Genomic DNA, 25,429 nt, shown 5'->3' with positions numbered 1-25,429 from the left:
GTAGAGCAAAAGATAATATTTTATTGACTGGAAAACAGACTGCTATGTACTTGTTGGTCAGTCATTATCTGTACTGATTTTATGCCACTGCACTTCAGCCTTGGCTTAGCTATGCACACATATTCTTTTTTTTTAAGTTTTTTTTTTCACTCTCGTATCTAAAGTAACGTCTGTCTTCACTATGAATAAAAGCCACTCAAGTCAGCCAAAAAATTCTACGCACTTAAGGTCAGAGTCTAAAGAAGAGTGACTTAAAGATGTGCTAGATGAAGACTCAAACAGCGCTGAACAGTGCAGAATCTATTATTCTTAACATCACCGCTCCATTCACAATGGCCTAGTACATGAACCAGGCCACTGTAACATACAGTATGGGAAAAGGAAGAAGATATATGTTTGTAACACAGCTCTAGATGACCTTTAATAATAGACAATTGAGTGCTGAAGCTTAGCAAGGAGATAGAACCTTCTCGGAGCCAGCTACCTAGAAACCAGGACCTTGTACTGCAAGCAAGAACTACCTAGCTTGCAATGACAACATTACTAATTCTTGACGTACTATTGGCAACTACATGTGGCACACGGTAACATGAATTGAGTATTGGTTCTGGAGAGCTTATAGCCTGTTGTCCACAAGCAGGCATTTACAAGAAAAAAGATGGAATGTGAATCAAAGACCTAGCAGAATTGAAATGGTAAGGTCATTAACAGGGCTTTGATCGCTGTCAAAGAAGCTTTGAAGGGACAAGGTTAAAGGGACAAATGTGAGTGTGCTCTTGTGTCTGCTAATTAAAATATATACTTTATGTATGTATTTGAAGGTCTAGTGAAGACAATGGAGAAAGAGTCCTAAGGTATATTAGCTATGGGAAAATGTACATTAGCAGTATTCAATCTTGGGCAATCCTCACCTCTTTCAGTAGCTCAAAATACGAATTTATTTATGTTCTAGAGCAACTGTGTCTGAAAAATTAAGCACAGTTACCCAATTTTGGGAAAGGACTTGTGTTGTAGTGTTTTGGATGCCTGAAGACTATGTTTTTGAGGAGCAATCACAATCTCAGTAAGAGGAGGAAAGTGACCTTTTTTCCCCTTTTTCTAGCCCTGGAAGGAACATCTCTGACTCAGTGGCCCTCTGTGGGGAAGCACCTCCTCCTCACAGTTTCTGCCTGCTTTGTCAGCATCTTCTTGGCCTAAAGTGTGGACAAATATAATATTTATGAGTTGTTCTCATTGATTTTATGATCCAATAGAAAAATGTACATGCCTAGCTCTCCATGCCCAGGTCTGCATCCATAAAACAATGTTAATGCCTCATCAATATTCATATATCATACAGACTTTTCACAATCCTCCTTGTTTTCATGGGAGATGAAAGGTAAATTTTTAAGCTTCTAACAGCAGAGTGCAGTGTGTTACAAGGAAAACATACTGTAGTTAGATTTAAAATATATGTGAATCTTTTCTGCATCATTTTCTTAACCAGTATGGGGTTGTTTTTCTTAACCAGTATGGGGCATAATTTTTCTATAAGCAGTTATAGATATGATAGAATTAAACTGCTGAGGGAAAGTTACTTGAATGACTAAATAACTACTACAACTTTTATGTGGTTTTCTTACAGCAGAGTAATGAACTGTGTTGTTACAGAGTGAGAATAATGCAGCTGTACAGCTTTCCACAGAACTACGAAGCAGAGGCACATTCATGGCAAAGGATGTCATCCTGCCGAGTGAGGAATTCCCTGCTCACCAGGGAGACAGAGCATTTTGCACAGTTAAAGCATTCCCCATGCCACTGACGTTCTTCAAATGAGATATATTTGGCACTTCCGAGAGCTGAAATAGATTATGAAAAAGATGTGAATCCAGTGTTTCTGAACATGGTTCAGAAATGTAACAGATTGCTTTCTGATGTGTGATCAGGTTGTCATGCATACAGTGAACAAACAAACGAACAAAAATCCATAGTCTGAAATATTCTCTGTTGACTGAATTGAAAAAAACTCCCATAACTTTAAAACTAAATACAGTGAGAAGTATTGTAAGTAAAGGCACAAGTCACTCGCTTTCTTGCATATTCCATTATGAGCTCTGAACACAATGGTTTTATCAGAATGTTCACTCAGATTTGCTGATCTTCCCAACAAACTCTCATGAAAATTATTTGCAATATGCTTATACATATAGTTTCTATACAACATTTAATGAAGTTTAATAATTTCCACCTAAGTTTCTTCAAGATAGAGTCTTTTGGAAATTACCAGATCATGGAATTCCTAACACAAGTATCTGAAATAAAATCTCGAGGTTTGTGGGGATTTGAATGTTTTTGATTTGTTAGTTGTTGTTTTGTGTTTGTTTGGATTTTTTTTGTAAAATCATGCATATTTGATAATCATCATTTTCTTTGTCCACTGACACATGCAGCATGCACCTGTAAGAATCAGGCAGTATTTTTAGTCCACACATAATAGAATTACAATGCAGAACACCAGCAAATGCTCTCAGAAAACTTCAGCTGGCATAGACTAGTGACATATATGTCTAATTATAAATCATCTAAGTACAAAAGGATGCATGTGGTAGAGCTTTGTTGCACTTGGCAAACTTTCTAATTTGACAGGTGTACCTTACCAGCAGGCATTTAATCTGTGTTCAGTTTGATCACATTTGCATTTAAAAAACAAAACTGAAGAAATTACAGACATGAGTTACTTGTGCGTACTGTCCTGGAAAGAGCAAAAAAAAGCTTTTTCTTATATTTTTAAGGAGGAATTTTAGTGCAGAATCAAATCAAATGATGGAGGAACTCCTTTCAGCACATAAAACGACTCCTCGGCAGTTAGGGAACATGTGTAATCAGCTGATGTCCTAGCAAGATATATTACATGTGATATAGAGTGTGTCTCTCTAATAGTGAACTCCTTCAGTCTTTCATCGTGATGAGACTATTTTTTAATGGTGTTTTCTAAGGTAAAGCTTTCGGAAGAGACTGATGATTCGTCACTGTCTAGTCCCCTTTAAAAGATGAGACTCACCTGTAACAGGTTTCTTGCAAGCAGCACACTTCTTAGCATACAATCTGCTGAAACAGTCCATACAGTATGGGTACTCATCTTTGGAAATAAACCTTTGTCCATAGAGCTGGGTTTTACACCCAGCACAAACAAAACATTCTTTATGCCAAGGCTGGTCATGGCAGGTCACGCCTCCAGAAGTTATTACCTAATGTATTGACAAAGAAGGATAGAGCAATGAAACAAAGGTGTGAATCAGGAAGGATTGTCCAATCCTTCATAGGTAATTCCACTTGTTTTCTCTCTTCCCATATGCACAAGAGGTGAGACTGTGGTCACATCAACTGTTTTTCATCTGTATTTTCAATTTGACTAACTGCAGTTGAGCTCAATGTGCTAGTGGTTTGTTTTTCAGTTTTCTGTCACAATATAGCCTCCAAATTTGTAATAATCAGGTTATCTTCTAATGAATTTTTTCTATTTTATTGTAGATAAAGGTTTAAAATTAGGGATACTCTCAGAAGAGAAATTCTCAGTGATGGTCAGTGGGTGAGAGAACTGATGCTGAGATAATGGTTGATCTCCAACTGGAATTGGTATTTTGCTGTCTCACAATTGAAACAGTATTTTAAATAGGAAGAAAGGCAGTAAAGAAGTCTAAGCAAAACAGAGATTTACACTGTCAGAAGAAGAAAAAATGGTGTTTAGCAGTGTCATCAACTTTTCATTCCCAGCCACTCACTCACAGCTCTTCATTGGTTATTTCTGAAGAGAGAAATTTCCAGTTTTTTATGGCTCCCATATGTGTGGTAAAGAGCTGATTTCACAGAAGTTGTGAGAGACTGTACAGAAAAATTTCTATAAAGATGAGTTGTAAGGTAGTGTTTCTACTGTCAAATCACATGCATGACAGCGAATGAATGAATGAATGAATGAATGAGTGAATGAATGAATACAGTTGGAACAGGAGGAGAAAAAGTTGGAGAAACAAGTAGAAATAGCGCTATCATCAAATTTCCTTGGGGAATACAGTTTCAGGGAAATAAAGAATAATACTGCATCATGTCAAGCAATAAAAAGACTTAAATAGTTCCTGATCCCTTTAACATTCCAGTTTTGGGCTATTCCAAAGTCACATTTGCTTTTTCATTAAAATCTAAAAATCACTGGCACAAAATTCAAGGTTTCACTTTGGCAATTTAATCGCTTTGGGTTCAATTCTCATTTATGGGAACTGATGCAAGTTTAAGAAGTACAATTGTTTCAGCTATTATATCGGGGGACACTCTGCATTCCTAGAATTTTTAAGAAGCAAATCCTGATTATTTCACATTGGTGCTGCTAACCTCAATGCCTCTAATAAACATCAAGCATAATTACTATAATTGCCATGTGATCATTTAATACAAATTAAAGGCTAGATTTAGAGACATGAAAATATACAAAAGTACTTTCTAAAGTTTAACTACTGAAGAAAAAAACAAGTTTACAGGTAAACATTAAATAAATACATAAATTATAAGTTATTTGATGAAATGAAAAAAAAAATTGTTTTTCTTCCAGGGTGATAGAGGTACTAAAGAATAAGTTAAATTCTGCCATAAAAAACAGCTTAAAACAGTTCCCTAGAAAAGAGTATCACGTTAGAATAGTATGATACTCTGAGTTTTTTTCATCAAGTAGAGGCAATTTTAAAATGTGAGAAATCAAGGGAGGGAAGAATTGATTTATTTGTACTTGGGGGGAAAAAGAAAAACTCATTTGAAATCAAGCTTTCTGGTAGCCACAGGGAAAGTATCATGTATTAAAGCAGTGGGACTCTTGACTAGTGTTATCACAATTGAATGTTACTTGAGCTGATAATTGCCTGATACATTTCAAGGAAAAAAAAGACATGACTGTGGATGCCTTGCTCAGCTTAGGTGACTTGTACATGTGAATATATACATAAAAATGATGGAAAGAGAGGCAAGTTTGCCAAGGCAAAATCAGACATTATCAGGAAAGAGGGCTTTTATATAACTTTCTATTTAACTTTTGCTAAAAATCACAATCAGTAACAAAAGAAGCACAAAGCATTTGTTTCGGTCAATAAGTGTATTTCAAAGATAATCAGTCTTAGATTAATATTATCTAGAGTGGACAGCCGACACTGTTGCAGTTGGTTTTCAGTGCCCAATGTCAAAAGGAAGACTCTGCTCTTATTCTTAGTTCACCAGATGTTTTATATGACCCAGCCCTTTCCACCATGTCTCATTAGGATAGTTTTTACATTACATGTTTAATTACCTTTTTGCAAGAGTAACAATGGTGAGCAAATTGCTTCTCAAAGCAGGGTACGCAGTAATTCTCATTGTCTTTGGTGATTAATGGTTTTGTTCCCAATGGTTGCTGACAATACCGGCAAACGAAACAGGATTCATGCCAGGAACTCCCCTTAAATTCCATTTTACGGGAACCTGAAAAAACCCAAAGTGAACAATCCCCCCCCAATACAGCCTTGTAGTATAAGTTTGAAATGTTGAGAATACTCTTGTTTTCAACCTTTGATCTTAGTAGCAGGTTACCCAAGAAAGCACTTATCTTAAATTTAATAGAGCTTCTAAGAATGTACTTGAAATTTCAAGAACATATTCAGATCCATACAATCACCTGGCAAAAGATGTGCTAAAATGCCTAAGCTGTGATTTTGAGTCTGTCCTTATATAAATCTCTTGGAGTTTTTTCTTTGTGATTATGCTTCAGTTACTCAGATTTTCTCTCAAGCCGGCCAACTCAGTGATAATGTTCAGATTCACAGCACTTTTATAAATTAGAGATTAATTTCTTGGATGCTTACTACATCTATTATTGTCTTGTCTTTTGTCTTCCTTAACTAAAGCTCCTTCAATTATAAATGCATTACTTATCTTAATCAGCTTAAACTGGCAAGTTTTTAAAAGTAAATATTTTTTTCTGTGATGCAGTGCATTACACTGCCTCTTCTTATAGCTCATAATTTCATCCTAAATCAACAGTTTTTTTTATCATGTTTAACTAGATGCTTTTGATACAGCTCAAGGACAGAAAGTAATTCAGTTAAATACCTGTCAGAGGAGTTTCAGAGATTTTATCTCTGTGTACAGGTGTCCTGTACACCTTGAGGTAGAAGCATAAGTCTAAGATACGCACAGACAACCGAGAACGAATTTTCCAGTGAATCTCCATCACAACTTCCTTCCCCGTAGGTAGCATCATATTGCTAAGACAGGTGTAAGGTAATTTACCATCTTTTCCACATCAAGAAGAGAATTGCCAGTATAACGGATTAATCCCACATTACCTGTTTCCGGGATTGTGGGGCTAGTGGAGAAACTACTGGTTGTATTCAAACAGAAAAGGTTTGCAGCTTCATTCCAGTGATCAGAAGGCTAACTTTACTGTCTTTGCCTACCAGGTCTTTTCAACTCAGAGCTAGTAAGCTGATGAGAAGGAAGTTAATGATGCAGAGATGGGCTAGTGTTCCCATGCCCCTTCAGTTCTCTGTTTGCACTGTTACCTTCAGGCATTTGCTGCAAGGATTTATACTCCTAGACTCTGGGGCAATACCTGAGACATGAATATACACCAGAAGACAATTATGCAAACCTGAGTAAATTCTGGTACTATTCTCATCACATGGTGTGCCTATTTACAACATTTTTGTAAACTATATACCATTTATACCATATATAGTCTTTAAACTGAACACAACTATATTGCTACAACATTTATTTCCTCTAATACATCTTTTATCTGTCATGAAGAGGAAATAAACTGTAAAATTACAAATCAGTGTTACAGGTTGAACATGACATCAATAACATAGTATTTATACTAAGACAATAATTTTGCACAGCCTGGACCTTACTGTTTGGTATTAGATCTACTGAAAGAGAAAATTCCTGTATCACTGCCAAATTTACTGATATCGTTCACCAAAAATTCCCAAACTAGTAGTCATGAGGCCACAGCAGATAATTTGCAGCTGGTATTTAGAGTTACATACAGGATCTGTAAAATGTTTTGACCATTGAGGGTAGTTGTCTGTTCCAAAAGTTGGGTACTTGCTTGCCTATGCAAGCAGCTTCATTTTTCCACATTCAGTACTATGGCTTCTCCTAGATGCCTCTGAAGAGGTGTCTTTTGGGCAATCTCTCTGCTTTATGAGCTTTACTGGTGTGGTAGCAATGAAAGGCCTAGAGGATATCTGAACAAACATGATCACAAGCTGAGAGGCAGTTTAGTGAAAAGTGTAGAATTTTCAAGTTTGTTGATAGCAGGAAGTAAATTTACTGTAGACACAAATGTATTCTTTTTAGCAAAAATGCTGATAATGATTTGAAGGCAGATTGTCATATTTTGACAGTTTAAACAAAAATATTTCTGAATTAAAGGAATGGTATAAAGAACATAAGCTCAAGGTCTGGTTAATGTGATAGACAAACATGCAGATGTCCTGTCTCATCAGTCACTCCTGCTCACAATAGCTCAGTTTATCTACCTACTCTCACAGAGGGATATGCTTCCTAAGAACTACAACAGAATCAAGGACATAACATGAACTTGTTTTACCCAGTCTTGAACTCTTAATATTTTTTGTAAGGATTCATAAGACCTGTCAGTGCTAGATCAGAGGTATCTGCCTGCCCTCTCCTCACTACCACGAGAGTACTACACAAAAAGGAGGAGTAGTCATCTCAAAGCTGTACTGAAAATCAAGGACCTTGCAGCTTGCTTTTCCAAGAAAGTGCTGGAAATTAAAAATGCAGCTCCATTTTTCATGGAAGGGTCCCTGTTGTCTTACCAGGCATAATAGTCTTCTGGCAATGGAAACACTTAGACGAATACTCATCAGAGTAACATTCTGTACACAGCAAGACCTCGTCCTTGGCAGCAAACGGTTTCTCCACCAGCGAGCGACTGCACTTGGCACACTTGAAGCACCTCTCATGCCAGTGGCGGCCTTTGTAGGCCAGATCCTTGGAGAAAGTAAGTTCATGTTAATGAAAACATTTCTTCACAGTGTTTTTATCCTTCAGCTCCTTGAAGAATTAAAATAAAAAATGGAGAGCACTGCAGTGGTGACTTGACAAGATGATAGGTGCATCCAGCCAGGGGTGTGCTCAGGAATGATGTAAGTACTCAATGTCATGCTGTTTTGTAGATCTCTTGCAGAGGCCATTAGGAGCTGCTCTAGCAGATACAGTGGTCCTTCCTTCCTTATGTAACATCAGAGAGACATTTTTATGGGAAGAATCATTTTATATTTTACAGTTGGCCTTCAAGGGGAAACAAGTGATAAACATTTTTAATATGCACAGACCACCTGACAAGAAGTCCATTCTCTATAGAATTTGAAATGAACCTCATGTATTTTCAATGTTACTTCTTTTTTCTTCCAGCTGACACTGCATAACACTAAAAGAAAGATCACATTATTGCAGAAAACAAATAATTAAAATCTCATTGAGAACAAAGTGATTATTAGGAAGATTTTAAAAAATCACTGCTTTTGTTTACACCTGATATAAATCCTCCTGAAATCTGAGCAGAAAAATGTTTGTTTAAGGCTCAGCAGGCTTAGGAAATGAAAGAGCTAACAGTGTATGTATGAGACCTTGACTAAGAATTCAAAAAAAGACCAAACAGCATATACAATTTTTCCAAGGTTAAAAAAAACAAGGCAAAAACAAACCTCAGCCCTCCTCCCCCAAACATAAACCAGCCTCTTCCAGATCTCCTTTATAAGTAAGAAGCACAAAAGGGCACAAATCCAATCTCATTGTCCTCCTTTGTCAAGTCCCCACCTTTTAAAGTTCTGAAAATGAAAGAAATACCATGCTTCATTTCAGGAGGTGCTGAGCACTTAACACTTAATTTGTTTTAATTAGCACTCTGAACCTTGCTGGAAGAAGGCTGTCAGCCCAGACCAGCCTGAGGCAAAGACTTGGGGGGAAGGAGGGGAAGAAAGCCAAGCTCCAACACCTTGGCAGAGGTGGGACATTAGCTGTAGATTTCTGTGAGCCATTTTTCTAGATTACTCTAACCTGTTGCACTCCTTTCTTGTCACCCCTGCTTTTTTCTCGCATTTTTTTTCCTTCCACTCAGTCCAAATACACAACTTTTTGCATACGATCTTTGATAATAGTAATCCTGTCATTAATTTTCAATTTTAAAAGTGAAATTATTGAGCTGAAAGCATATGTTTTTCCAGGTGAACTTGACTGGTGCTACGTGTTCAGTTTTGCTGTTGGAAAAATGCTGATGAGAGTTTGAGGAGTGTCTTAATCCAAGTCATCATTTTCCTTGCATGATTCCTGTACTCAGACAATGTGCTTTGAAGTGCTTTGACTGGGGAAACCTTCCAAGAGACTTATTTTAGCAACTTTCACCATTTATTTCAAAAGAATGGAGGCAAAGCGAGCATGGAGAGAAGGTGAACACTGCACACTGAAACTGGTAAGGTAAAGGCTTTTTGCTAGGTTTCATCTGAATTTAAAATGTAAAGTCAAGTGTATGTGCTTTAAATTGAAATATGGGGTACTGGAAACCCTTTCAAACACCACAGAGGAATTTGTATTATTAATTAATATTATAAAGAAAAGGAAAGTTGAAAGGAAAGCCAAGGTCAGAAACATTGCCACTAACATGCCATCTGTGAGATGACCAAAGTAAGCATGGAATTAAGCAAAAATTAAAAAATACTTAGTTTCCAAAAACACATGGAATGATATGTAAATTATAAACATATTGTCTTTTCAGCTTGGCACCTGCATGTCAAAACCTACAGTAAAAGTAATTTATTCAATATACAAAATATTTTTTCAATGGACATTTCTCAGAAATTCCAAAGTTTCATTCAACCTGATGCACTGAATTACATCAGCACCCTATCATCCCTCTGGTACTGTGCAGCTTCTGCAGCCAGTGTGTGACTGGAGGTGAAGCCTAGCCATATGCTTGAGATACATATATGGCAGATTTCCTAATCTTTGGTCCCAGAGCTTTCCTATTCTGGGAAAATAGCACTGCTCCTGTCTGCTGTGTGTGGATGTACAACCATCGTGCTTAGGTGTCCTCAGCAATACAGGGATATGCAGAGTATTGGATATAGAATCTGCCATTAAAGAAATTGGATTTGTGTGTAATTTAACAAAGAGGAAGAATTGAAAGCTAGATGTTTACCTTGGAATTGCACTCAATAGGTTGCTTGCACTCTTCACAGGGGTTGGCATACAGGCTGTCATAACATGCAACACAATAAGCGTTTTCATCTCTCAATGCATATTTCCTTCCACGAAGAGACTGCAGGCAGTAATGACAGTCTGTGTGACTGCTGGTCATTCTGTTGGGGTTCTCCAAGTGATCTGGAAAGATGGACAAATCATGTAATTCAGTGGATGGCCATTTGCTTGGACAAATAATAAGTAATGCTGTGAAAGTTAGACAGGCATTTTTTGGTCATTTGCAGAGCCGTAGATTTCTTAATGCTGGGTCGTTCTGTAATAAAATGGTAGCCTTTAACAATGTATTGTATTGTATTACCAATATGTGGGGAGCAAGAGGACTGCTTCAGCTTATTTTAATCGTGCTAACACAATTTCAGGTCAGACACCTGTAAATGAAGCCATCTTCACATTCTCTGTGTACAGCTACTGGTATTATGAGCATTATAAATTGGATTTTAAGACATGGATTATCAAGAAATCAGGTAATGGAGATAGAAGCAATGATCCAAAAATGAAACCAACTGCAGAGTATTAAAAAGGTCAAAGAGAAGGGGTTTTCCTGACTTTCTCTTGATATTTCTCTCTTCTATTCATTCCTTCCTTTTCAAAATATTCCCACATCTACCTAACCGAACAGAAGGAAGACATGGGACTCCAGGATATATGACTGTTTTTCACATTATCCCAACTGTGCTGCTAATATTTGGTGGCAATGTAAGGTCACACAGATACCCGTGGACAGCAAAAGAGTAAAATATAAAGAGAAATAAACTAAATCATAAGTCAAACAAAATCATAACTCAGAGAAAATTTCCCTTGTTGTTATTGGAAAAGATTGTTTTTTCTTACATATTTCTTTATTGCTGGGTTCCATGTTGGCAGTACCAAAATAATATGAGTTAGTTTATATTTCTGTGCCAAACAAGTGCAGGAAATACCACAAATCTATTGAGAGCCAGTTGTACAAATTTCCCATCCTTCAGTTTTTCAGGCTAAAGAGGCTTGGATAAGTATCCAAACCTCAGCTACTTATAGATCTGCAATGCTGAATGTTTTAAGGATTGTGGAGATGAAGACTTATTTCAGTCTTCTTGTTGCTGATTGGATCATCAGCACTTTGCTAAAATTGGGTCTTGATTCCTGGAAATGAAGGAAGAAGAAACCAGAAAGTTCACAGTGAAGCAAACCCAAAAACATCTGCTGGAGTCGTTGGATTGCACTCTTTGTTAAAATCACTGGGTGTAGCTGGTTGCAGGCAGCACAAGCAACCATGAATTTTAGAGGAGTTGAAAACAACTGGGGAAGGTCTCCTGAAGTATTTACATATCAGTGACTTTGGGCAGCTGAAATTTTTGCACTTTGAATAACAGTGCTAATTTGTTTATTTTAACCAGATACAAAGCCTGAGAGTAAGGAAGAGAAGCATGTGGAGGACAAGATTTGAGGGAGTGCTTAGCTATGACAGAGTTTACCTCTAGTCCACTTAGAGTTATGCCCTCATACTTTTTACACACTCACTGCCTGGCTTATACCCACAGTTAAGTTTTAAAAAGGCATTTTATGGGTTTCTGTTTCATAAGACCTAAACTGAAATGGCTGTTCAAACTGTGAGAAAAGAACAACTACTGTAGGTCTCCACTAGCACCAATGCATAAGGTCAGGCATTGACTGATCTATTCCGGGAGATGTAGTGGTAAAATAGCAGGGAGGGAGGCTATTATACTTGTTTCAGACCAAAAGTAATGACTTGATTGTTTGGCACAAGCTATGGAAAACTTGTTGATCCTGTAAATTGAAAATTTTTAACATTGAATTGATTTACTGTATTTCTTATTACCCTTAATGTTTTTGCCAACCAAGATAGGGTATAGTAAGGAAATAATCTGTAACTCAGATTAGTGGGAAACATGCTTGTTTAAAAATATTTCAGATGTGTTTTATGTGATATCCTTGGAATGATAGTATAATAGTGTTTGAATCTGGACTTCCATTTCCTGAAGATCAAACAGTAATTTGAGTGTGAAACAAATGAACCCATTTATATGAGAAGATTACTTCCATTGGCTTGTACATTTACACAACATGACATATAAAACCCAGACAGAGCTCAGTGCATCTAGTGCACAATTACAGTCATCATCAAATGAAGGTTAAGATTTTTTTTTATATCAGGGAAGAAGTATAAATTGGTGTCTAAGGAGACAAGCAAGGCATGTTTGGGGTTAACTGTGCTCCATATTCAAGGTCATATGACAAGCTTGAGACTAGGTTTCAGGGGAATTTTCATTCCTCTTTCTGTGGAAATTAGTTACCAACTGCCTCAGAGGATAACCCTGAGTACACCTTCCTGATCTCCTCCTGAAACAGTAGTCCAGCTTCCTAACAGAGTTTCAAATCAGCCTAAAAGTTGCAAAAGCAAAATCCTAACAGGGCAGAGATAAAGAATTTATGTCACTTATAGTGCCTTTTGTTGCACAAAGCTTACCAACAAATAACTTCACTTATCTGCAGAAACATCTCTGTTTTTTCATTCTAATGAAAGTCAATCACATTTTAAAGTTGTCAAAGAGTCTGCATACAAAATAATTTTCTTTAAAAAGTGATTCTCTTGATTATTACTTCCCCCCCATCCCTCACTTCCACCCCCCGCCCCCTCCAGGAACTCAGTCTGTTCCAGTAAGCCCAGGTTGTATGCACAAACAAGACCCACTACTGTAAAACCTCAGGAACTTCTGAATTTGATAATTACCCTCCTAAAACCCTATATGGATATGGGAGCAAGGTGCTATTACTTCTGTTATACAGATGACAGTGGTTGTTTGAGAATTTTAAAAAAAGTACCCCCAAGACCAGAGGCAAAGCCTGGGGGTGTCCTTGGTAAAATGTCCTCTAGTAAAATGTTTGAGTTGCCCAAGGCTTCGCTTCAGAAAAAGTCTTCAAAGTTTGATCATGATGATATAAGATCATGTTTGGGAATGAAGCAGTGACAGTATGAAAAAGAAGGAAGATTTTTGCAAATCTTTTAGCAAAGGTCTAGGTAGCCTTTGAGAAGTGCTTTTACCATTAGATAATGCAATAAAAAAAGCGAATCTCATTTCTCCCAGCACCACTTAGCCTTGCTCCAATAAACAAGTAATGGTACGAGCACCACGTAGTTGAGTAGAATGTTTTTCTTGTGCTTTGATCCTAATCTCTAGAGCAATATGTTTACTTTAAGTTTGCTGGAAGCTAGACTCTGTGTTTTGAAGGTCAGTTAAGAAATCTCTGGAGATCTGATGCTATTCACTCTCATGGAATGAAACGCTGACTCCAGCATTCCAGCTGCTAGCTCGTGTCCTAGGCACAAGGAAAGATTGCCCTGTCTTCATTCCTTGGGAAAAGATGATTTTGTTATTTAAATTGGAACAAAGCTAAATACTGTTGATTTTTATGTACCTAGTAGGCATGGATACATGATATCATTTGTAGTGTTAGAATATTCCAAGGAGGCGCAGAGGGATGTTGTCAAGGACATGAGGATATTGTAACTGGGGTCCCAAGGGTCAAATTCAGAGAATGCAGCAGTCTCATGGTACGAATGATAAACCAGATGAAAATAAAACAACAGAGCTGGCTAGTCAGCCTGCTGTTATAGCAGATTAATATAGACTCTAGCTACAACAAATAGAACAGGGACTTTCTGTAGAGTCAAATTATTTGCTATAAAATGCAGAGCACTAGAAGACTTCCAGTGAAGAAAGCCGTAAGCAAATGGCTGTGAAGTTGTGAATCCTGATAAATATAGAGTTATCAAGAAAAGAGTGCTTGTTTTCTCACTGGAGCTAAAAAGCACACACACAATATTAATATATCTCAGTAATTTATCTTGATGTTTTCTAGAAATACATGTTGATCTCCCTTTTGTTATATAAGTATAAAAAGCCCAGAAACATTAATACTACTTAGATGGGACTTGATATATACATCTGCTTGCAGATATATACATATAGGTAAAATATTACATCTTTCACTTCATGACAATTCTAATGGATTGTTTCCCAAACTAAATATACCTGCCATTCATCATCTTTTTCTTTAAGAACATATAATAACTGGAATAAGGCTCCTTATTAGAGGGACATAAAGAAAGAAAAATGATGGCAAAATAAATCCTTGGAACAAGACTGAAGGATAAAAAAACCAATTTGATCTATTATGAGAAGGACACTCCCGCGAGCCACTCGAGGTACTTGTTCATTTTCAGGTAAGTACAGGTTTTTTTATTCTAACATGATTTTGATTATTTGCATGAACTTACTAACTTCATTTTCACACCTTTTTTTTTTTTGTGAGAACTGCTGAACAATTTGTCACATACATTTGCAGGCATTAAGGATGCTATAATTTATGTGTTTCTAAAATTGGCTAGAGAAGTAATAGGAACTAGGGGCATATATTACAAATCAAGACAATTATCTACAGGAAAGCAGAGACACAGATGCTAACTTCGAACAAGCTGTTCTATCTCTGTGGCACACCATAGGTTCTGGAAGCTTCTGAGAGAGTGCAGAGCTCTCACTGATGACATTCTCCTTGAAGAAGCCAAGATGTATGCCAACCAGGATGCTGCTGTAACAATCTGACTATATTGCTTCAAGGTTCACAAGTGAGACCATTTTGGTTGGCTGTCTAGGGAAAGCAGGTCATTTAGAGGTTGATCTGGTAATTTGTACTGAATTGTACTCTGTTTACACACCCCATAACTACAAGCAAAAAGGACAAGAGTTGTGGCTTAGCTAGGGGATCAAGCATCTCAGGAATTCCATAATTTTCTCCTTAATTGGTATTGCCTTCTGCTTTGTTTACACCATACAAACTCAAATGTTGGTGTAGTCATCTAAATAATTTCTTTTACTTTTTTCTGATATAATTCTTACCCACATTTTTTGCAGGTTTTCACATAGTGTGGTAAAGCCAGTTTTCTCCTGTGCTCATTATGGAACTCATTCCTTTCTGACTGCTGTCAGATTTATGGAATAAAATGAAGTGATGAAATACTTCAGCTGTGCATTGGTGTACCTTGTAATGTAAAATCCTGTCAGTATTCTCAGTCATACTTCTCATATTAAACCATAAAACAGGCTTGAGGATTGCATCTGGTACAAAAGGACCATGTCATATAGTCTATCCGAACTAACTGATGAGTTAGGTACTTAGAAGATATTTAGACAGTTTAACATTGATTAGCTCCAACTGCCTGAGTTCCAAAAGCAAAGCAACCATAAGCCCAAGATGTGGATGAGAAGTCATTAGTGAATCCCGGGTACAATATTATAAGAGATAACTTAAAATAATGTAGTTAGTGGTGTATCCAGGGGCTGACACTGGGACCAATACCGTTCGACATCTTCATTAATGACTTGGAGATGGGACAGAGTCATGCCACAGGGTCAGGCCACAGCAAATTGGCAGATGACACCAAACTGAGAGGAGTGGCTGATATACCATATGGGTGTGCTGTCTTCCAGAGGGACCTTGCCAGGCCAGAGAAGTGGGGTGAGAGGAGTCTCGCCTTGCAAGGGGAGATGCAAGATGATTCTGAGATGGACCACAGAAATGTGTATCACTGCTGAATGATAAAAGAGGGAGGGTGATAAAAACCCCTCAGTATTCCCTTATGGGTGTTTGAGCAGGAGTCAGATCATTCCCATAACAACAAAACAGATTTCGTGGATGCCTTATTGTGAGTCCCTATCAAAGCTAGATGTGCACATAGTCTAAACACACAAGAAATGCTACTGCTGTCAGCTGAAATAATTACATGCTTGAAGCTGAATGCATGCTTTAGAGCTTTGCTGCCTATATCCTTGGAGAACAGGTTTTAAAAGGTATATTTAGAGATGAGTCCCCAAAAGCTGTGTCCTTTTAGATGGAAAGGAGTTACCAGCTTGTTTGTGATATCTGGTTTTTGTGATATCTGGTTTTTATTGTTGCAGGGTCATGCATGTAAAAACTCCTTTTCCTCACTAATCATTTTAAATTTTAAGCTGGTATTAATTGTTACAGACAGTTTACAGAAGAGATGCAAAGGTCTGGATGCCTTCAATAATCAGAAAGAAATTTAGGCAGTACTCTGCTCTTCTGCCCTATACAGAGAGCTTTGGATATCTACACTAAACATAGTCCTCACTAGGACTCAGCAGGGAAACTAGATCTAAAAATTATTTTGTGATGACAAAAACTGTATGAAGGAAAATATCTATCACTGTACATATATATGTATATATAAATACATACGTATAATTTTTTTTCAGTTCAGCAGTCAAAGCCATCCTAGGGAAGATGCAAGAAACTCTACAAGAGATGGCTAGGCAACAACCTGCTCATGAGGAAAGTTTCCTAATCCCTTTTAGAGGATTAAATTCATGCTCTGAAACTTGAAACATTTGTAAGCTTACAAAACTAATATAAATAAAAAGTTATTGCACCTAGGTATTTTTGGAGAAAAACAGAGTTTTGCACTAAGCTTAATCTAAAATACTCTATTATTCTTAAAGTTTTGTTGAATTTAACTAGAATATATTTATGAACTCCCCCTCCCTCCCCACTTCATGGAAAGTGACAGTTTGTTTCAGAAATGTAGGACTCAGAAAAGTGAAACTTGATTTAACAATATTAATCTAAAATGGATTTTAAATTCTCAACAGTAAAATTTCTAGTAAAATTTTAAATTTCATTTTTTATATAAATTAAAAAATTTTATTTGAAGAAGCAATTTTGAAGCTAATTGTGTTTAATTCTAGGAACAGACGTTGATTTCATTTTGAGAGAAGAAATTTGGTAGCAAAAGGACATTTGTGCTGGATTACTCTTTCCTAATTAAAATGGTGGGAATGCAGAGAATAACATATTGTACTTATGTGGAAATATTAATGCATTTCCCTTCTATCAATGTACAAGTACTAAAAGAGAAAAAGAAACATTAAGTATTTGGAGCTGATCGAGCTAAGATGTGACAATAATAAATACAACTGACTATGCAGTACAACTTTTTCTAGCTGGGTTATTTAAAACCCTGTGACCTAGTTAGACTGCTTGAAGAAATAAAATGAGCAAAAAGAAAAAGATCATCATCAGCAGCAATGTTAGCAACAAGCTAAAATTGGAAAGAATTTTCATTACCCTATTTAAAAAAAAAAAGACCTGCTTCCTCCCAGCCCAAACATAAATCCGCCAAGTGATAATAAAGCATCTGTTGCAGTGGCAGAGGCTTTTCCTTTTCTCTCACAACTGTGGTATACCAACCTGACCTGTTTTTTTGAGAAAAGAAATAAACCTAGCCACAGCATTCTTTTAATAAAAATATGACGCCTTATCAAAATGAACCAAAGGTAAAGTTTTCTGTTCTCGGTCCTGTTAAAAGATTGTGGTAAGTGAGGTGGTATTACAGCTTAGGAAATGCAAAGGCTACTGTTAATAGTATTGGTATGTAAGATCCCTACTTCAGTTATTGTTGTATTTTGATTTGTAGGCCAAATGAATGGCCAATTTTGCTGCTTACAGTGCTCCATCAGGCTTGGCTGCTACCTTCTTATCAAGCTTTTCACTGAAAACAGATGATATGGTTCTGCAGACAAGCCCTGGGTTGCTTATTACACCAACAGAAATCATAGCTTGTGAAGCCACTGTTGTACACGATTTTGCTTCTGGCACTATGATTTTCAGAGTGGATTTATTTCTATGATTATAAATACACACAAACTAAAAGTTGGTTCCAATGTAGGATTGCCCTTTTCTGATTGAAGGAAAATTAAGGCTAAAGTTTGTCTGAACACCTAAGACAGTCAACATTTGATTCAGACAAATAAAAATCATCACTAAAATCTTAGAATGCTGGAGGGAATTTGATAAGAATGAAGAAATTCCTTTCTAACACTTAGGAACATTTTAAGAACAAGTTATTTAACTCAAGGATATTGTGGAACAGCAAGACCATTGAAACCAGTAAAGTCTATTCAAGTGATGATGTGAAGAATGTAGCAACCATGTTGAATGGAATTGACTGGTTTCAGTACAGGATGATGCTCAGAGACCATAACTCCGACCTGCTGTGGGGAAAAATGTTGGTCTGAGGAGGAGGAGAGTGGAATACAGTAGCAGAAATTGTATTAAGGAACAAATACAATCCAAGACCTTTTTGCTAATTTCTGTAAAAACTGGTAAATGTGTTCAGTAAAAAGTCTAAGCAAGTGATTAAACAAATTAAGAATTCTGCTACCGCATTTTAAAAAATCCAACTAACCCAAACAGTTTTTAACTTTTAATTTGAAATGTTTCTCAATGTTCCTCTGTTTTCAAGCGCCAAACTAAACAAAGATTGGCAATCAGAAGATCAGCATGAAACAGTTTTTTCTCTATACTTTTTTTTTTATGCAAACCAGACCCACAGAATTATAGTTATACCACAATTTTGCATGTTTTAATACAAAAATGAATCATGATGTGGCTGAATTTGAAACTTCAAGAACTCACTTGAGAAAGACTGGGTTCCTGATAAGTACATTTACAGTTCTGGGCTTCTGATAAATAGAATTATAACCTAATCCACTGAAGTATTTTACAGGCTTCCTTTCAAAGTCTTCAGAATGTTTTTCTAACAACAATAAAGCAATCTTAAAACACACTTGTGAAATACTTGTCTACAGAAAAGGTTAATAAATTGACTTCCTCAAGGTCAGAGAGCAAACCTGTAGAGTGGGAACAAAAGAAGCCAGTCAGTGCACCTCTGCCACCAGATGGGTCTGCTCATCAGGCTGTATCCGTGGCTCTGGCCCAGGGTGGTTAAAAGCACTGTACAAAGGTGGTCAACTTCTGGTGCCAGAGGTAGAAAGAACTTCCAAAATTGGCTGAGACAATAAAATGTTCCGGCTGTGAACTTTGCAGGTGTCCTTAATGACTCTGAGGTTGTGATTAATATTCTTACACAAAATGTTCTGTCAACAACTACACTACGCTCTGGCACTTGCTCATTCTTGTTATCCATTCTGCTACCAATGTACAAAGACATTTTACAGGAAGATGATTATTTTTCTGAGCAATAAAGCCTCTAGGTGTGAGGCCAGCAAGTTAGGGCAGTGTGTTCAGATCCATTATCCACAGTATCTTGAGATGTGCAAGAACTTACCAGTCCTTATATATGGATCTAGAACAAATTCAAACTCAAAGGCAACTATGGCTGAGAAGAAAAGTAACATACTAGTACGGATGAAGTAGAATCAAAGAAAACTGTTAGTCAAAGAAGGAGAAACAAGAAGGGACAATAGCTGACGTATGCTGCACAGCATCAGAGAATGCGGATATTCACAAAAACTAACCTAAACCTTCCTGAGGCTAATGAGCAAGGCATGTTTTATAGCTAAAGGATTTCTCTCCGGGGTGATTTCTAGCAGAAATTAAGTTTAGCCATCATTATGAAGGCAACTGAGGCAACTTAGTTAGCCTTTGCAACAGTCTTGTCCTTCACTGTATCTCTGCTACAGAATTTTATGCCATGGGGTTTTACTAACTCGTTTTTTTTGAGTAATGTTTACATATTTCCACAAAACTCTCCTTATTTCATCCCACTGAAATTTTACAGGAAAAAACAAGTATGAAAAAAAATGTTCTCATAAGAGCTGTGTGCCTTGTTCCCAGAAGAATGAACTCAGCTGCAGGAGCCCAAGTGGAGCATCAGTAGCATTTTGCCACACCAACTTTCAAAATTAGGGCTTTAGAGATTTTAATAGAATGGTTTAGCTGGAAATAATTAATTTTATGAGTGCCTTAGAATTAGACAATAAGATATCATTTTACCCTAAACTGGCCGGGAAGCGTGTAGTAAAACTCAGCTTGGTTTTCCTCCCCAGGTGATCTAAAAGCCTTTACGGCATCTAGATCTTGTGTTGACAGGAGGGCTGTTCGTTCAAACAGGTTCAGAATTTCACCCTCTTATTTTGGGCTTGAAATTTGGAAGTATGTTGGTTAAGACTTTTACATTTCTTTCTATCTGTCCATGGTGAGGTAATACTAAAAGTTTTAAACTATTCTTTTGAGAAATAAAACTCAGGTATAGAAAATAAAGGAAGAAAGCTGGGATTGTTGGTATAGAGCCCACAGAACATGTCTTAACAAGTCAAACAAAAATACATGTTTTGTAAATTATGATTGCCTGCAAATAACCTTGATACACCACAGGTCTCAGCTGATCAGAAGTTTTTTCAAGCAGCTCTTGATTTCACTATCCTCTAATCCTACAAGTTGGTTAGTAAGTCATCAAAAGTTTCTACCAATTAAACACCTTTGAATCAAAGTGACTTTCCTAATAGTGTAATGAAACTACATGGGAAGACCATCAGCAACCTGTTATAATGTTAATATATTAAATCCACCACAGCCTGTTCAGTTGCTCTAGAAATGCCAACTTGTTACATGAAAAGAAGAAAAATATGAACACAAATAAAACAAAGGCATCTGAAACTTGCTTTCTAAATGTAAGCGATTTTGTGCCCAGCTCCAGATATACAATCATCCTGGTTTTGAAAACAGGGGTGGTTAAAGAAATATATTTTGAACCATTTTTATTATTGAAGTGAAAATTACATTTGATAGTTTTCTCCAAGTTTAATTTTAAATCTCGTTATCAAAAAGACTGCCATTATGAAATCATGTAGCAGTACAGTTAATATACATAGACTGTAATTTAAGGACTATTGCCAGTGTTACCCATAATTTTTTAATTCTCTAATAGAGACACATATTTCTAGCACCACTGCAGTAAACAGTGGTATATCCTTTCAATATTACTCTTTCCCTTCAAATTCCAAACATAATTTTGATCATAAAAATATGATAGCTGAAAGCTAAAGTATCTTATGGGGGGAGGATTGGGAGATGATACTTCTTGTTTCCAGCAATATTTTGACTTGTAAAAAAAATCAGTTTGGAAACTGGTTTTATTTCCAAAGAAAAAAACCCACAAAAAATAAGAACCATCCACATTCAGTTTTAATATTAGTTACGCTAGAAAGAAGTGATTTAACTTGATAGATATTATCTAGAAATTTTTATTGCAAAAGCAAATAGCTATGAAAGCTTGAAAGGAGATAAAAATGGGGTTTAAAATGTCACGGGAAACAGCATACGCATTTTTTTCTTGACTTGTTCTTTGGAGTAAACAAAATTCATCCTCATCCCATTACAAAGGAAACCTCAAATAATCTTTCTGTAAATTAGTGAGTGAGCCAATTAATACAATGTAAAGAATTGCATCCAAAGGAAAGGCATGGTATTTCTTTTGGTACACAAAATAAAAAAAATATTGTTATATGTGTAGGATTCTACATCTAACTTAGTTAGCAGTTTTGTGTGTGAGAAAAAAGTTCCTGCTTACTTGCTCAAAATATTAAATTAGGTACCTTGTATACTACCATGTTTAAAGATTATCAGATAAAGCAATAACAGAAAAGAGTCTCAATACTCACATTTTGTTTTAAGCTGCTTCTCTTGGTAACTTGTGCAGCAAAATAAAGGAAGAAATAATTACACGCCTTCACAGAAACAAGTTCATCAAGTCCAAAAGAAACAGAACACTTTGCCAGAGCTATTTGAGGGTCCCATCAGAATTTGGCTGGATGGGGGAAGGCTGAGGGTCAGTTTGTTTCCCTTAGACCTCATGACATGCAAATAGCTGGCTGCTTTGCCACTGAATCAAATCATTCTTTGACATACTGTGTTTACAAATTGCAAATACATACCATGTAGGAGGTTCTTAAAGGAGCATATTTCTGAGAGTTGTCAAAAGGAAAAATGCATTTCTCTTAAAATACCTAAGGAATCAAAACCCCCAGCCCCCAAACTATTCAGTGAAAAGAAAAAAAGAAGGAACATTATTCATCCCCAGATACACTTTGCTTCATGCATAAAGAATCCAAAAAGTCTCATGTGGGTTTGTAAATCAGAAAAGTCCCAATTACTAAAGTCTGATTGTTGTTTACAGGAAATGGGGGGCAGGTAGAAGCCTCCTCCAGTTTCAGAGAAGACATTCAGGGACACAGCAGAACTTCTCTGAGACTATAAAAGCAGTTTCTGGGCCGGATCAATTTGCTGATGTGCTCATACAGCGATACCACCAGAGTGGCAGCAATGGCCTCCTCTAGGCTCTCTCTCAGTCTGGCCTTTGAATCGCAGTCACCTCCTTTACTTTGTGCTCGGACACAGCAGGGGCCAGTTAACTTTCACAGACAGGCTCCATACAGAGGTCCTTACACTTGGCATAACACTCCATGCAGACCTTTAATCAAACCTGAAAGTAAGGATACATGTGTCCATCTAAAAATGCCAGCTGAAGTTAAGCAGAGCAAAAAAAGGATGGCTGCTTGTGGTATGAACCACGACTGACCTCCAGGCAGATTTTTCCACAACCAAGAGCCAATAGATCTGAATCACTTAGTCTATAACGTCAAGTGGGTGGGAGCTGCTTTATATCACAGATAGACAAAAGAAGGAAATGTTTAAAGATGTATTACATTATCTGAGTACTTCAGTAAAATTGCCAAATCTGGACATGTTCTGGAGGTTATCTGTGTCTAGGAAGTGTCTTGCAGTTAAGACTGATCCTCTAATATTTTTGCCAAGAATTGATGATCTCTGCTTGTGTATGACTGTCTTGTTAAACCTCTGCAGACACTTATTTTATCATTACTTAAACTAGATTGAACTCTTTTCTCCTATTTTTATATGTGCTATAAGCTTTATTTATACCAAGCATCTTTTATTTCAAGCCTGTGATTTTTGCAGATTGATGAGAGGACAAGTGAGGTGTGAATTTGAGTCCAGAATGAGAATCATGAATAGTTTTCTCTTGCCTTTGCTTCCAGAAAGAGAAAACTGAAAGTACAATTCTTAACCAAATACCTTTTCTAGTTCATAAAGCAGATCAAGACAAAAGTATTATCTCAGACAGATCTCTTGAAAGAGGTAATGACACTTGTAACACAATACATTCTTTCCATAAAGGATGAGAAGTTCAGACACCTCCTCCAGCACATCACTTTCCTCATGCTTCAAAGACTACCCTCAAATTTGGTTAACAGTAGACAGAGATAATAACTGCATTAATAGAAGACAGGCCCAGAGAATCACTTAAAACAGAATCAGAGTTTTTGCCAATGGTACAAATTAAGCACAACTAAGGAAGCCAACAAGTCTGCTGTTTCTTCAGAGTATCAGTTAGATGTTTCCCGCAGCTCTCGCATCTCTTCCGGAACTTCCTGAAATAGAAAGCAGCTTATTTTCTCTGTTTCCTGACATGACCCATCTTGACCCACCTTCCTCTTCATGTTAAGGATTTGGGAAATTCATCGAACAAATGGTGGTTCTCTTTAAACTACTGATGTTACTCTTCCCAATTTAGAATATTAACTATTTAAAAAGAAAAATGCAAATAGATGGCATTCCTTAACAACTCCTAAAGAAAATAATAAAAAAAAATGAACTTGTTTTCCTGAGAAAATATCTTTGGCATTTACTGAATATGTTCTGTAATTTGGGCAGGTAGAGAATGGACTCTGGTCTCAAAGTACCTATAAAGTACAACTGTTTTCCAAAAAGTTTGAGTGCTTTTTGAGCCTCCAAATCCATGCTACACAAAGGAAAAATCATTACATGCCTCATTCTTATATTCCTCCCCAAGCGTCCACTTTGGGCCTCTGCTGGAGACACAATACTGGGTTACACTGACTTTCAATATGACCCCCTACAGTCACTCTAGTGTCATCTGCAGGAGTACTAGACTTCCTATTAAATGAGAAAACCCATATCTACCCAGTTTTGTAGAAATTTCCATTTTCTTGGCCTACTCTTACTTAATAGAAAAAAAAGTTCAAGGAGCAACCACTTCTTGAGCAACCTTATGACCCTACACAGAGAACAGAACTACTGCAGTTTTATCTGAACAAGCTGCAAGATGGGTTCATGCAGACAATAAAACCTAGTGACATTATTTAGGAACTTGTGCCAAGTTTTTTTTAGGAAGCTGTGAAACAAGGGAATTGGAGAGAAGGCTGAAAGTTCTAACAGAGCAACAATTTGCTTATTTCCAGCAGACCTGCAAGTAATCAACGATAAAAGCCACATTTTGCCATTTAAAAAGAAGGGAAGGCGAGGTTGTTGCTGAGAAAGGTGTTTACCTATGGCTAATGCATCCATTCCAATCTGCTGAGAGTAGCAGCATACAAGGCTGTAAGATGAATGTTTGTAAGAAGTTGTGTATAAATACACACATGCATCTTATATACATTGGTTTATGAGTCTAAAAATATAATAGAGATGTTTAAATACCATAGGTGAAGGGCGTGAGAGGCTGACACTAAATATTTGAAACTAAAGAAGTGTTAATTTGTATACTTTGTAGTATACAAAGTGCCTTTCATTTCCCAGATATTCCAAACGGCAGTTTTGTTTTGTGAATTGCACCTCTGATTAGTAAGACAATATTACTCTTCCTCCTGCATACATTTCTCCTACAGAGAAAAAACCCTCATGAATTAGTAAAACATTCAGGACTTTGTGAACATTCCTTTTCTTTCTCTTTCAAAATACTTCTATATCATAAAGACTGAATTTCCAAATTTAAGAGACAACAAAAATACCTGTGAAAGTTTTCCAACCTTGAATTCTGTTAGTAGCCAGAAGAAATTCTCTAAATTTTAGTGCTTCCCTTGTATCTACTTCAAAGAATCTATTTTTTTTTTTTAATTCTTGTAACCTTGGCTACAATATAGCAAGTCAAATTTATGATAAAGTAAATTCTGTAGTAAGTTCATTATTATTCCACCATAAAAATAGCAAACAAAACCAGAGGGACACTCAGAATGGGGTGTTAAATCAATTGGTGCATATTACCAATTGCTGTCTGAAAGCTGCAAGTTGTAAGATGATCAACCACTGCTGAAGTCAACAGAATGCTCTTTAAACACTTCATCATTTAATGTTATTAAAATAATTTCATATTTGGATACAGAATTTCATATGGCATATTATTCAAAAAATAGTTCAATGTAATATAAAATTGTTTACATTCATTATAGGAACTTAATAATTATTTTGGCTGAATAACAAGAAATCAAACCTATTCCCTGTATGC

The 25,429-nt window shown here is 36.6% G+C and overlaps 1 protein-coding gene across 3 annotated transcripts; it reads right to left on the bottom strand.

Annotated features, from left to right (window-relative positions):
- Positions 1-924: 924 nt before the first annotated feature.
- FHL5 (four and a half LIM domains 5) lies at positions 925-25,166 on the bottom strand. 3 transcript variants are annotated; one of them, XM_027632820.1, is made up of 6 exons: positions 21,768-25,166; positions 10,226-10,407; positions 7,845-8,019; positions 5,309-5,478; positions 3,041-3,227; positions 925-1,838 (listed from the first exon to the last, which is right to left on the bottom strand). In XM_027632820.1, the coding sequence occupies exons 2-6, from the start codon at positions 10,382-10,384 to the stop codon at positions 1,687-1,689; spliced, it is 843 nt and encodes a 280-aa protein (XP_027488621.1). In that variant the 5' UTR covers positions 10,385-10,407; positions 21,768-25,166; the 3' UTR covers positions 925-1,686. The 3 variants fall into 3 exon arrangements, with proteins under 3 accessions (XP_027488621.1, XP_027488628.1, XP_027488636.1); XM_027632827.1 differs by having other exon boundaries at positions 22,041-25,166; XM_027632835.1 differs by lacking the exons at positions 7,845-8,019; positions 10,226-10,407; positions 21,768-25,166 and adding an exon at positions 6,342-6,547.
- Positions 25,167-25,429: the final 263 nt, after the last annotated feature.

Source organism: Corapipo altera, unplaced genomic scaffold (assembly GCF_003945725.1).
Source record: "Corapipo altera isolate COAL_440 unplaced genomic scaffold, ASM394572v1 2b, whole genome shotgun sequence".
NCBI classification, from domain to species: domain Eukaryota; kingdom Metazoa; phylum Chordata; class Aves; order Passeriformes; family Pipridae; genus Corapipo; species Corapipo altera.
This window is presented reverse-complemented; position numbering and strand designations above follow the sequence as displayed.

Coding starts and splice junctions, on each gene's coding strand:
- FHL5 (XM_027632820.1), bottom strand. CDS start 10,384: ATGACCAGCAGTCACACAGACTGTCATTACTGCCTGCAGTCTCTTCGT. Junction 5,479..7,844: donor CCAGAAGACTATTATGCCTG/GTAAGACAACAG, acceptor GGGTTTTTTCAG/GTTCCCGTAAAATGGAATTT. Junction 3,228..5,308: donor ATTGTTACTCTTGCAAAAAG/GTAATTAAACAT, acceptor TCAATACATTAG/GTAATAACTTCTGGAGGCGT.